The sequence below is a fragment of the Dendrobium catenatum genome, unplaced genomic scaffold, assembly GCF_001605985.2.
Source record: "Dendrobium catenatum unplaced genomic scaffold, ASM160598v2 fragScaff_scaffold_822, whole genome shotgun sequence".
NCBI lineage: Eukaryota > Viridiplantae > Streptophyta > Magnoliopsida > Asparagales > Orchidaceae > Dendrobium > Dendrobium catenatum.
This window is the reverse complement of record NW_021319284.1, coordinates 634,690-648,264: the sequence shown is the minus strand read 5'-3', so window position 1 is coordinate 648,264 and position 13,575 is coordinate 634,690. Positions and strand designations below refer to the sequence as shown.

Below are 13,575 nucleotides of genomic sequence, written 5' to 3'. Positions count from 1 at the left end.
CCTTTAGCCCGACGTCCGTCCCCATCCCTCTCTCTGACTCCCTCGCTCTCTTTATAATATATATATATATATATATATATATATTACATATAAAAAAATAAAATAAAATTGAAATAAAAAAAGAGAGATGGGGGATTTTCAAACAAGCAGCATGAGAAATTTGAAGGAAGTCCCGCGGTTGATTCAGTCCCCCGATGCCCTCAGTCGTCGATCTGATCCAACCGAGTAGATCGAAGACTATTTTCGGGGTCTATTTGCTCTCCAAACTTCTCGCTGTTGATTTGATCCGGTCGAGTCGAGCCATTCGTTTCATTTGCTTTACGTTTATGAAAGTTGTTATTTTTCTCGGCCTTGCTAATTTAGGTGTAAGTGCTTGCCTAGTCGTAGTTAACAATTGAGATTTCCAAAAAGCTTGAATTGGGAACAAGATTTAACTTGCAATTATCATACTTGGATAATCTTTGTTAAACTTCTAAATACAAATCCTGGATTTACATCATATTACATCAGCCCTCCCAACCTCCTCTCGTAGGGAGGGAGCGTTAGAATGCTGCCGAATTTTTAGGGGATGAAAACTATCTTTTAAAATTAAATTAAGTTACCTAAACAACAGGTTGCGCACAATTAGAAAACTTGAAGACATTAACGAGTCGATTCGCTCCCCCAAACTCCTCGCCATTAATTTGATTTGGTTGAGTCGAGCCAAAAAGGGCAAGTGCCCTACCCAATCTCCCCTTATGCGAAGGGGGAGCCAGAAGGCTGTCAGATTTGCAAGGGGAATATTTTTTTTTTTTTAATTTAAAATTAAATTACCTAATGAATAGGTCCCGTGCATTAGAAGACTCAAAGTCTTATATCGGGGTTGATTCGCTCCCCCAAACTCCTCGACGTTGATTTGATTCGGTCGAGTCAAACCAAAAGGGCAAGTGCTCTCCCCAACCTCTCCTTGCAAGGAGGGGATGTTTGGAGGTTGCCTAAATTGAAAACGACAAAAGACCCCAACTTTATTTAATAAACATACACACACACATATGGGAGATTAATTCTAAAGCTTAGGAGGAATTTGAAATTAATGTGCAAAATTAATTTAAAATATCATAATCCTCAAATAAACCAAGCCTTATGCGATGACTTACGACATCGGGATCTAGTTCAGCATTAAAGAGAACTTTATGATTAAGTGTTTGGTAAATCTCATTGCCTAAAAGAATTTGATGAATTTGAGCATGTTTTTGGAAATGACAATTCATTGTAAACCCTAGAGCTAGCTAATTCTATTGGTGATCAAGTTTTTAGTTTAATGAAGAAATTGTTGGTTCAAGATTCCTAGTAAACGGGAGCAATACTTTTGGAAGCATCTTCATTGTTAAATGATTTGTTCATATTAATGTGGAGATTAAACAGAAATGAAGTAAGAAGAGAGGAGGCATGTTAATATTTGAACTGTTGAACTTTAAAGTTGATATTTAAGAAAAAGTGAAACAACTTGCAAAAATCAAACAAAGACAAGCTGAAGATAAATTAGTGCCAAGTTACATTCATTCAATGGCAACTCCAAATCTATGAATAGGAAACAATTATAATCTTTAATAAATGTAAAGGCTGTTTTCCTCCCAGGATCGTCCGGGACGAAGTGGATCGTCCCGGGACGATCTATACAGATTGTGAAGAAATCTGCATGTTCGTCTGTACGAACTTGGAACAATCGGGACGAACCATCAGGACGAACTGAACCCGAGAGTTTCGTCCCGGGACGACGAAATTGGCATTTAATTTCGTCTGGACGATCTGGTCCACGATCTGGTCCAGAGGAGATCGTCCCGGGACGATCAGGAACATCGTCCGGGACGATCCTGCTTAATAAATATCCGATTTAAGTTGTTTTGAAGAGAGAGAAAGTCTAGGAGAGAGAAAATCGAAGGGAAAAAGAAGAAAAGTCGATTTTTGGGTGACTTTCGTCCGTTTTCGTTCGTCGCCGTAGTTGGAGAAGTTGACTGACTCGAGGTAAGGCACATTCCGCCTTTCTCAATTTTCAGAAATGAGATTTTTTACCGAATTTTATTTCTGTTAGCGAATTTCTTGTATTATTTTCTTCTGACAAAAGTTTTACCGCGTAACTTTTGGTATGTTTCTGAGATGATAATTGTGCACGTTTTGAGTATTTTCTGGAAGATTTTTATCGGATATTTTGGATTCTGCGGCGTTTTAATTGAATTGCAAATTATCGGGATGATGAAAAATGTTACTTCAGTACAATGAAAGTCTTATAATGTTGTTGTGGATATTCTGTGGTAATATGGTAAATTTCTGAATTTGTGATTTTTGTGTAAATTCCGTATACTGCCGTTATGCCGCTGATTTTTCGTATGAATTCTGATTTTTCTAAATTTATGCATTAAATGAATTGAAGTGTTTGTATGCTATCAGAAGGGAGTTATAAGGGGCCAGGATCCTTTGAGATTTTGTCTGTATCAGGGAAATCTTAAATGAGCTCTGAAATCTGAAAATAAGTTATGTTCCGGAATTCCGAATATCTGTTCTGTTCTGTTCTGGTGCTATAAGCACAAAGGGAGGCATAAGGTATCAGAATCCGTTGAGATTCTGTCAGTGTCTGGGAAGGGAGGCATGAGGGGCCAGAATCCGTTGAGATTCTGTCAGTGTTTGGGAAGGGAGGCATAAGGGGCAGAATCCGTTGAGATTCTGTCAGTGTCTGGGAATCTGATGATAATCTGTTCTGTGATTTATCTGATCTATTTTATGAATTATCTTTATCTGATTTCTGATTTCTGTACGATTCTGGTTATTCCGTACGATTCAGTCTGCTCTGTGACTTGGATGTTTTATGATATCTGTTCTGAACTCCGATTCGAAATGACTTCAGTTTTCTGTATCAGTTGTTTGATTTCTGTTGATCAAGTATCTGTTCTACGATTTCCGTACGGCTAATTTCTGAAGTATTTTCTGATGTGAATTTCTGATGATTTGGATTGGTGAGTGATGTCTTGCTGAGCTGTTAGCTCATCCTTGTTTTCTGCGTGGTTTTCAGGTTCTGGGAAAGGGAAGAAAGTTTTGGATTAGCAGTTCAGAGTCTGATCAGTGATTAGGTATTTTGTACTTTTGATTTTTGTACAGTCATGGCTTTTCTGTTCTGTTTTTTCTGTCTATAAGCCATGTACTGTATCTGTAGATGATTGTTTTGATGAAAGAAAAAAAAAAGATGAAGTGTTCTGTATTTGGATGATTATAGTAGCTCTGTGTTTTTCTGTCTATTTAATATTTGGAAGAAAGTTCTGAAGCAAATTCCAAAGCTAGATCCTGGCTTTTCAATAGTTCCGTCGCGGCCCGATGCGAGCGGGATCCGTCCCGGTCGGGTTGGGTCGTGACAATAAAATCGAGAATATGCAGTCCCTTAGGTTGATGACTTCCTCAATAAGGGACCATCTGATTGATATTGATAATATTGGAGAAGTATTTTATGACATACGAGAAGATATTCCATAATTCAAGTGATGATGAAAGTCAAGAAGATAAATTTCCCTATTCTGTGGGTTCTATTTCTCTTAACATTGATGCCACAACCAGTTATCTTTATACTCTGCCAGCTTGTAGGCCTTATAAAAAAGATGAAGAAGAAACTATCTTGAAAGTAAGTGTGGAAATGGAATAAATGATTGAGGTGTATGTCAAAGTTATTTGTTGTTCAAGGTCTACATTAAAAGCTCACTTAATGTGGGGTTTCTCCTATTTTTAGATAAATCTAAGGAGTCTAGAAACTCTCTTTTTCTCTAAGGTAAATTCAAGCTACTACTAGTAACCTTAGTTCTTCTAACAATATTGAAGAAAGTGGTTTTAAATCTGTGTATACATGTCGATTAGTAGATAGTATTATAATAACTGTGAAGTATTGAAGATCCCAATCAAGTTAAGATATGCCACTGGATCCATAACATTTATACAAGCGGACAGAAGGCTATATCCTTATGATAATACTGAAAATACATTTAAAAATAAAATATGCATGTGCTCCAACAAACGTGTTAAAGTTGCAAACTCAAAATGTCTGAGAATGCTACGCAAGGTCAAATGCTTACTAATATAACATTGTATTTTCAAACTAAATATAAGCCGTATGTGCTCCGATCGTCACATATGATTCCTAAATCCAATGGTCCGAGAATATTGCACTGGTTTAATATTCAAGTTTCATCATCCTCCATGAAAGGACCAGATTCGAATTGACTTAAATCATAAAATGCCTCCCAAATTTCTACAAAAATAAAGTGATTTTCAATATCGCCCCGATGATGGCCGTGTTGACGTGAAATCTCAATCGAAGGGGTCAAACCTCAAAACCAATAAAAGTCAAGCATTCTTAAAATAAGTTCTATCACCCAAAAAAAAAATTAAAACTAAAATTTATCCAACACCCGCAACCATTTGTAGTAGTGATATATTTGAAATTAACCTCAGCTCACAAAAGAGCGGATGTCGTGTCGGGTGTATTGCTAAGATTCTTCCTCAGATAGTCTCTTTTCAATAGGGACATGACACATGCCCTCTGATCAGGTGGTTCTGCTGTAAAATGGCACCATTATATTACGATCATAGCCAAAGCCCATATGTTCCCTAATGGCGTCAAACCCTTGAATATATATTTATAGCTTATTCATTGAGTTCTGACATTGAAATTGGGGAAAGGATTATGATTTGTAAGGCATATTTCTGTTTAGTTTTGTATTCATTTATTATAACACATATCTTTGTGTTTACCTTGAGCCTTCAAAAGGAGAAACTCAAATTGATACAATTTAAATGGCAGTATCATGCTTTCATTTTTTATTTTTTAGCAAAAGAATCCTTCTTATATATTTTCCAAGCTAGAAATTTCCAGTTATAATCAATGCTAATGTAAGGAGAAGTGAAAGGAAATTTAGATCAGGCTGAAACAAATATTCCTTTTCAACTGTTTGTTTAAGAGGGGAAACTGAGAGTGAATATATGGCACGACAAGGCATATAACCAAGCATAATGGACTAAGCCGTGAAGTAATGAAAATATAATAGCTTTTTTGTTGAGAGAAAGTCCAGACCTTCTGCAGCTAGAAATTGTGCTGAAATTGATAAGGTAATGCACGTGTTTGGGGGTTGTCTTGAAAATATCCCAGCTATCTAAGAAAAATGAGAGATTAAATTTTCTTCATTTCACCTCAAATAAATATCATTTATATCATTATAATTCCTATTTGACATTTTATAAATTTCTATATATATCTCAATAGTTTGAAATATAGATGAGCAAAATTATTTTAAACTATCAATCACACATTTATAGCTTCTATAAAGGAAAAAGAGTAGACCTATGAATAGAAGTTGTTAAGAATGATTAGAACGAAAGAGTGCTTCATGGTGGCAATGAGGGGAGGCCGAGGAACATAGAAGAAAATTCGATGTCTAATGAGTGGTTTGCATTTCAAAAACCTATTTCTTGTCCCTCATGTAATTTTAAAATTTGTTGAAAAGTGCAGTACTTCAAAATTGTTCAGTTCCTAGAGTCAAGTTTAGCCCTACATGTAATAGGCATTGCAACTTGAAAATTTAAGTTCTCCTGACTAGAGCCGGATGCATTTCGCGAAATTGCCTTGGGAGTCACCTCAGCTCCACAAACTCTTAATTGTTCTTGGGACATATTTTTCTTGAGATTTATTTTTAATTCGGTATTGGGATTTTCCTACCTAATTGTCTTTATTATCATATTTTTCTATTGTTGGAATGCACTTGGGTAGTTAAGTTGTCAGAGTTCTCTTTGTGATATTTTTACTCATTGATTTCCCTTATATTCTTCTTGAAAAATCTAGGAGAAAGAGTGGTCATCCACTCTGCTTGTATCCCCTTTTGGCAACAAGATACAACAAGGTTCTTTTTAACCTAAAGTGTTCTAACATCAAATTTGATTCGAAGAGCCCTCAAGACACCAGAAAAGTTCAAACCATCACTTTGAGGAGACAGGATGAAGGATTAATCTAGATTATTATTTTTTGGAGCGAGGGACGTTCATTAAAGGAAGAATATATGTAAATATGAAGGAAAAAGAAATTCCTTTATTTCCTCTCTCTTTTTAGTTGTTACTATTCTTTTGAGTCATTCTTCGAAAATGATTTCTCCCACTCTCTAGGTTTTAACTCATTTTCTTTCTACAACACCTTTTTATATAGACATGAAATGTTGATTACAAAGAGAAGGGAGTGAAAAACCTAATGAAAAAAGCATTGCGGAAGTTACAAGGAAATAATGTCGAATTTTTTACAAGAAATCACAATTACACTTATGGATGTTACGAGGATACATCACAGACTTTTCATAGATGAGTGGAGTCAAGCTACCATTATAACTACACAACAACAATCTTCTTGGTCATGGAGTTAGACGTCTCGTGTGAGTTATTCCAAGACCTATTTTGAGTTTATCTCAGTCTTATCAATTCTTCTCATTTTTGACATTTTACTCTCAATAGTATAGCAGTCTTCTTGGTATCCCTTTTTGAAACTTTCCAATTCTCTTGACATGTCCTTTGTGAGTCTTCTTGATAAGTCAGTTGATCTCTTGATCATCAGGGCTAAAATACCATACGTCCTCCAACTTGAGGGGCTGTGTTAACATGATGAAGCTTTTAACACATAAGTTATTTATATTTGGAGAGATATACATATGTTTATTTGGCTGCACGCTAGAACATTATACCCATTCTCCCATCTTAAAAATGGTGATCTCTACTGAATAAGGCATATAAACATGTATTTTATCCTTCGAATTTCTGAATTCCAAAGGGAATCCAAACTTCTGCACTATGAACTTTTTTCCCCCGTTAATATCAGCTTATGTGATTTTGTTTCACCGTCAGGATTATTGCAGTTGTATATATGCTAAGGATGATCTTTATACACTTTTTTCGTTTAATGCATCTTAAACTTTATTAAAAATTGTAGCTTTGGGGACTATCTAAAGAGCCTTCAAAGAGTTGTTTTATTGGATTGTTATAGAAGCATGGTCTCATGTATATGGTTATTAAAAAAAGATGTACAAATGTGTTGAAGAAGAAAATACCAATTTGGGAGATATTCTATTTTCTTGACTTCTGATTTATCTTTTTTTAGTTTTCTTTTTAGCATTTGTTGCAGACAATTTGGTTTTGGACTGTATTGTTATCCTATTTTTGTTGTGGAAAAAAATTGAGTTGGGATATCTAACCAAGGATGGATATCAAAATTGTTAATTATATTTTGAGATAATTATCATATATGATTTGAGTATTTGATTCTCAATAGGACACAATGGAAAAAAAAAAAAAGATTAATGTAGCCGATCCCATGTAGTGGGATAATGGCTTATTGTTGTTGTAGTTGTATAAGTATTATATATAAGTATCAACTAAATTTATATTATAGTCATCTCAAAGTAAATCAACGATTTTGAAACTTATGCTTATAAAAAATTCAGTTTAAATATCATGACCCATTTTTGTTCCTTTTGTTATTCCCATGTTTTGATTGTCATACCTAATCCTTGGACTGTCTTTTGAGGACCTGTGTAGGCTCTCATAACTCCTTTGCTTTTTTAATAAAGAAAATTTCATGACCATGTAGCTATATGAATAATCATTTGGGTATAATAAATTTGCTAGCAAAATGCTATTAAGGCCTTCTATACACTGCTGTGTGTTTTCTTTTTTTTTTTGAAGAAAAAGTCGAAGCTTATGAATTAAAGATAAAAAAGGAAGCAACTACAAGCTAGATTCCTCCTTCAAAATTTTAAAAAGAGGAACCTTATTCTCAGAACAGTCCACCCAATCAAAGCTACTAAATAGAGCATAGTTAGCACAAAGATTTGCTAACTTATTGCAATCTCTATTAATACAATTAAAAAAAAAAACAAAATTAAAGTTTGAAAGAAATTCCATACCATCATCCTTGAACCTCCCTGTTTTCCAAGCATTTTTGAAGTAGGAGATGATATTTGAATTGTCTCATTCTATGATAATGTCCTTGTATTTGAACATCCAATCCTTTATTTCCTCCTTGAGAATGAATAGCAAGCATCTCCAATTGAGCTATATCCCAATGTAGTAGTGATTTTCCATAAGCAAACAAGAATCTTCCATTGCTGTCTCGGAATACCGCAGCAACTCCAGCTTTGTAGGAAGAAAGAAGTGAAGCATCTACATTAACCTTTAGCCAATTGGGTGGAGGAGGATGCCAAGCTTTTGACAGTCTTGACGACTAATTAACATCCCAAAAGCCTAAATTATAATGGCCAAAGTTAAGAGAAACCACAGTTTGGCAAATAGAATTAGAAGCTAAATAACTTGAATTGTCTTCAACACCATCATGAATCAACTTGTTTCTACTTTTCCAAGCTAGAAACACTGTGTTGCAATACAAGTTTATCATCATCTTCTAAGACATTAATTAGCTTTTAGCGATTTAGACCTTTCTTTATTAGATTTAAACGAGAATTTGGCTTTTAATAGGACACAATGGAGAAAAAAGATTCATGTAGCCGACCCCACGTAGTGGGATAAAGGCTTGATGTTGTTGTTGTTGTTGTATTGGATTCAATCCAATTAATACAATGCTCCTTTATCTCATACGTAGGAATATAGAATCCCCAATTGTTTAAAATCTGGATTATCTCCCTCAATTTGCTGCAGTTGCAAATTATGTGCTCTACATCTTCTATTGCTTCACATCCTCTTGGACAAATAGAATTCTGGGTTAATCTTCTATAACATAGAAATTGGAGTGAGGGTATGGCATTTTTATTCAATCTCCACCAGAATGTCTCCACCCGAGCATTCAGTTTTGCTTTTTTGATCCATTTCCAATTCAAATCATCCTCATCTCAAAAGCTACAGCTTTATTGATTAATCCCGGTATTGTCATACCAGAATTTTGATTTATCAATTCCATAAAGTCTTCATTGCTCTCTTGATTTATTTCAATTTGATTGATCAAATTGATAAGGTCTCTGCCGAAGTGCTTACTTAATTCTTGGTCATTCCAATGAGCTTCCTGAATGAAATCCTTTACCCGAACAGTGCTACCTTCATAAGGGACAACAAATGTAGGCCATTTGTTTATGCATTTATCCATTATCCATGTATCTTCAAAGCATCTACCGAATCTCCATTAGCTATCCTCCATTTTACAATTGGCTTGAGCATTTTTAATCCTTCTCTCAACAATTTAAAGGCTGATGACAAACAGCCACTACAGTTGCCTTTATCCAGTTTTTCACCATATTTTGTGGCCATAACCATGTGTGACAAAGATTGCTTATTATTTATAAATCTCCAAGCTAATCTACTGTGTGTTTTCTACATAAGAAAATCATTTAAAAAAAAACATCGTCCAATAATATAGTGGTGTTTGATGTATTGTAATTAATTTGACGATTAAATACAACATCATTCGCAATCTTTAATCTTTAAAATCAGGACCTTCCTACTCCGTTTTCCATATTTTACCATGTATTGCTATTGATTTGAATCTTTTTTTTAAATGTACATATGTTCTGTTTCAATGGACAAGTTGTACTTGCTTTGCACGCATCTCAAATGTCAAACCAAATATGGCCTAATTAGCACAATTATTGCATCACTTTTTTTGTTACATTCTTTTTATGATATGTACCATTATCTTTCGTAGAGGCCAAAGCACAATCACCCTAAAGAATAGTGGAACAACTGGAACCAACATAATGATCATTTCGTAGTTTTCGTATGGCTATTTTTGCATCAAAAGACAGTGGAACTATGAGTCGCATACTTTAAATAGACTTTTTTCTATAAATTACACGGCTTGGTTATATTAATGTTATCTAAAATACTTATTTTTCATAGGAAATCATGATTAGTTCTAGAATAGGGATTTGTTACCTCTGCAAAAAACAGTTGATATGTGCAGATTAGCTTACTATGAAATTATTTTTCCCAGGCTTCTTGTCGTAGGAATTTTTCTCTTGATGTTGTTCTATCAGATGCCGTTGGTCAGTTTGTACATAAGGACATGGAGGTCTCTTCTATCGATCTTCTTCATTAGTTGCTATCCATTATATATATATATACACTGACTGATATTGCTTATCTTCAGATAACCGCTTCACTTGTCTATGCCGATAATGGAGCCCCTGTTGAGAAAACTCAAGATAATTCTTTTGCTCCACTTTTGGTAGGCTTTGAGGGGCTTGAATACCCTTCGACAGAAAGACCAATTGCAGTTTATCTTGGTCATGCAACTTTTAAGCTTAAATTATCACAGGTTTTTCGCTTGACTTATATTTCAAAATTTTATTTGAAGTAGTTGGAGATCTGTTTGTAGTGTTTCTATGTGTGTAACATATTAAGATAATCCATTATACAATGTAGTCGACTTCGCCGCTGGTTAGTTTCTTAGAATTTTATTGGGCATGTTAAGATTCATCATCCTAATTAATGTTTTATAAATGCTATCTACCTTAATTACGTCCCCTTCAGCTAGTTGAAGGCTTAATTTTCTCCATATTGATGAGATCTTCCTGTTTCTTCCAGCTTTCCTCCAAGTCTGATAATAGGCTATTCAGCATATGTTTCCGTGCATCACAAACTAAATGTTATCCATTTTTTGAAACGCGATCCCCTCCAATTCGTTGCATATCAAGAAGTCGTTGTATTCGACCTGTTGTGATTGGAAAAAGGCAGGCATCAGCATCTCCCATTTGTGACAGAACTCAACTTCCAGGAATCAATGATAGGTTTCAAGAAACACATGAGAAAATTGGAATTGGTCATGCCGAAATAGTAAGTCATAGGAAGCAGGCTAATGGTCTATCATCTAAGCGTCCCAAAATAAGCCCAGATAAATCATCGAAGCAAGTCGATGCAAATGCGAACATAGCACAGGTACCTGCTACTTTCTTTTGGATATATTTGTCTCTTTTGTTTAGTGGCTGAGTTATCATTGTACAACAAGGAAGAGAAGGCATTCAAGATGAATTCTGAAGCAAGGTCAAATAATTTGGATGGATCCGACAACTGTCCTTCTGACTCGGAAAGTATTGATGCTAGAAATTCTGAAGTCAAATGCATAGGAGAATCCATAGATCCTATGTCCGATATGGTTATATTTAGATATTGCTTGGAAGGTACATATGAACGTTCCTTATTACTTAAGGAGATCATAAAATCTTCAAGCAATGAAGAGTTGGTGACTTTTGCTGACCAGGTTTGCCTGTATTCAGGATGTTTACATCATAGGTAAACCTCTTCGGGCCAGATGCCTTAACATTTACATTTAGGATGTTGAGTACCTACCATTTGTATGGCTTTAATCCTAGGTACCCTATATTGATATCAAAAAAACTGGTTCAAGAGGGAAATGATACTTGGAATTCGATCTGTCAGAATGGAAATCGTGCCCTTTGGATCACAGCAACTGTTGAGCTAAACAAAAGATTCATGAGCATTTCACGGTCTACCACTCATGGTTTATCTGAAAAGGTATCTTTCATTCTAAAATACTGCATTCTATGATTACTAAGTTACCACCTTTAATCTTTTAATTCCAAAAATCCAGGATCTGGAGGTTTTGAGAGGAATTGCTGGGTGTGGTGAGGAGCTGGGTCTGGAAAATTTCAATGCGATGTGGCAGTGGTTATACCCAGTGGCTGTTGCCTTGTCAGATGTCCAAATAAATGGAATGTGGGAGTGCACATCGCCAAAATGGATAGAAGGATTCATCACAGTGGAAGAGGCTGAGAAGTCACTGAAGTGTCCAAGAGGAATTCAGAAGCCAGGAACCTTTGTTCTTAGGTTTCCAACTTCTCGCAGCTGGCCTCACCCAGATGCCGGCAGCCTGGTTGTTACCTATATTGGTGCTGACCTAACTATTCACCATAAACTTATTTCCATTGATCACAGGTATGTTAGATCTCTCAGCATTCTATTGTATTTGTTATGATGACAAGACTTAGTTTCAAAAACCTTCAAACCTGTTTTGATGACAGCAAGGAGAGTGGAGCAGAATCGCTACAGAACTTACTTTTGAAGGAGCCGGAGTTGTCTCAATTGGGAAGGCATGTAAACCATTTTCTTTGTTTTATGGGTTAAAATTTTGTGCTCTAAATATTTAGTGGTTGGGGTAGATTCAGGGTAGGTGGTTGTCCATTGTTTAAGTTAGTAATTTATTTTTTGCAATATTTACCTATTAAAAATGAGATTGCCATAACAATTCCCCTAGCATAAAGTCATATTTGATTGGAGGTGAGTAAAACAAAAGCCCCACAATTAAGTAGTGCAAGCTTCGAAAATTTTGCTTTTGGGTGCCCCGGCCTTTCTGCGTTGATTCGGGGGAGTTTTAAAGTATTAAATTTCAATAAAAAATTTCAAATGGTAGATTAGATATAAGATAAGACACTACCCAAGGATTTTACTCTCATATACAAGGACTTTAATATTCGAGTTTAGATTTTTCATAGACGGTAAGCGCTTATGGTTAATTACCCCTTTCGATGACGACAGAGCACTTTCAATTAAGGTTAGTCGATAAATAGACACATAATACCCGGCATATACAAACAACACTTAAATATTTAAAGATTAGAAATTTATTATTGCGCACTTAAAGTAGATGTGATGAAGAACCTATTCAAGATGCTATGATTCCGTCATCTTGGGTTATCATGTTCTCTAGTCTACTTAATCAAATGAAGTAATCGAACCAACTCGATTGAAGGATTCATGTCGGCAACTATCTGTTGCTTCTTATAAAGATATCTTGTAGATTTGGGTGAATGTTTGTCTAAGGTACAAATTCAATTCAACTTTAGCTAACAGAGGGTTTGTGCTTTATGATTTATTACTCAAAGGTGATAGCCATTGGAAAACATATGAGCTCTAGCTATAATTGTAATATAGTAGAGTCGTTAAGCCAAACCACACGATCCGAGGGCTTTTGTTTATAATGTGGAGCTATTTGGATAAACCATCGATTAAAGGATGCCATCTTAACCATTTACCTTGTGAAGCCATTGTGCCAAATCATCTGTTAGAGAATAATGCCATGTCCATACCGATAGTAGATTGTTTGAGAATAAATGTTAATGGTATTCTCGATTGGATGTTTGCTCTTTGTGAGTTGGAGTTAATCTTGAATTCATTGCCTTTGTTAAATGGTTGCAGAGGGTGAATGAATTTTACTTTAACTTATTGATTATTAATATCATTAAATATTAAAATTTTAATGGATTTGATAATCTTAAAATTTTGATGGATTTAGTGTTTATCTATAAAAGAGAACATGTCATAGTTGACAATATTGTCAACTAACAATTTTGATATTAGGAATAAAAAGTCATCCTTCAAATATACTTTATTGAGATATCAAACGTCAATATTGATACGGATTTATCATGCTTGTTCTTCATAAGGATATTGTAGCTATCCAATCAAAATCCTTCTTGTTGGCCCCCACACATCCAAACACACGAAAAGTGATGAAAATGATAATTTAAGCAAAGAGCGTGTCAGCGTGACTCATCACTTGAA

General features: G+C 35.1%; 1 protein-coding gene across 2 annotated transcripts in view; it reads left to right on the top strand.

Annotated features, from left to right (window-relative positions):
- Nucleotides 1–13,575, top strand: part of LOC110100113 (SH2 domain-containing protein A) — a 41,496-nt gene that overhangs the window by 4,869 nt on the left and 23,052 nt on the right. The window contains exons 5-11 of one of the 2 annotated variants that reach the window (XM_020827521.2): nucleotides 9,989–10,066; nucleotides 10,145–10,312; nucleotides 10,582–10,932; nucleotides 11,012–11,286; nucleotides 11,367–11,529; nucleotides 11,606–11,949; nucleotides 12,036–12,104. In XM_020827521.2, the coding sequence (XP_020683180.1) occupies nucleotides 9,989–10,066; nucleotides 10,145–10,312; nucleotides 10,582–10,932; nucleotides 11,012–11,286; nucleotides 11,367–11,529; nucleotides 11,606–11,949; nucleotides 12,036–12,104 (1,448 nt within the window). Of the gene's footprint in view, nucleotides 1–9,988; nucleotides 10,067–10,144; nucleotides 10,313–10,581; nucleotides 10,933–11,002; nucleotides 11,287–11,366; nucleotides 11,530–11,605; nucleotides 11,950–12,035; nucleotides 12,105–13,575 lie in introns of both variants that reach the window. The other variant, XM_020827520.2, reaches the window with a different exon arrangement.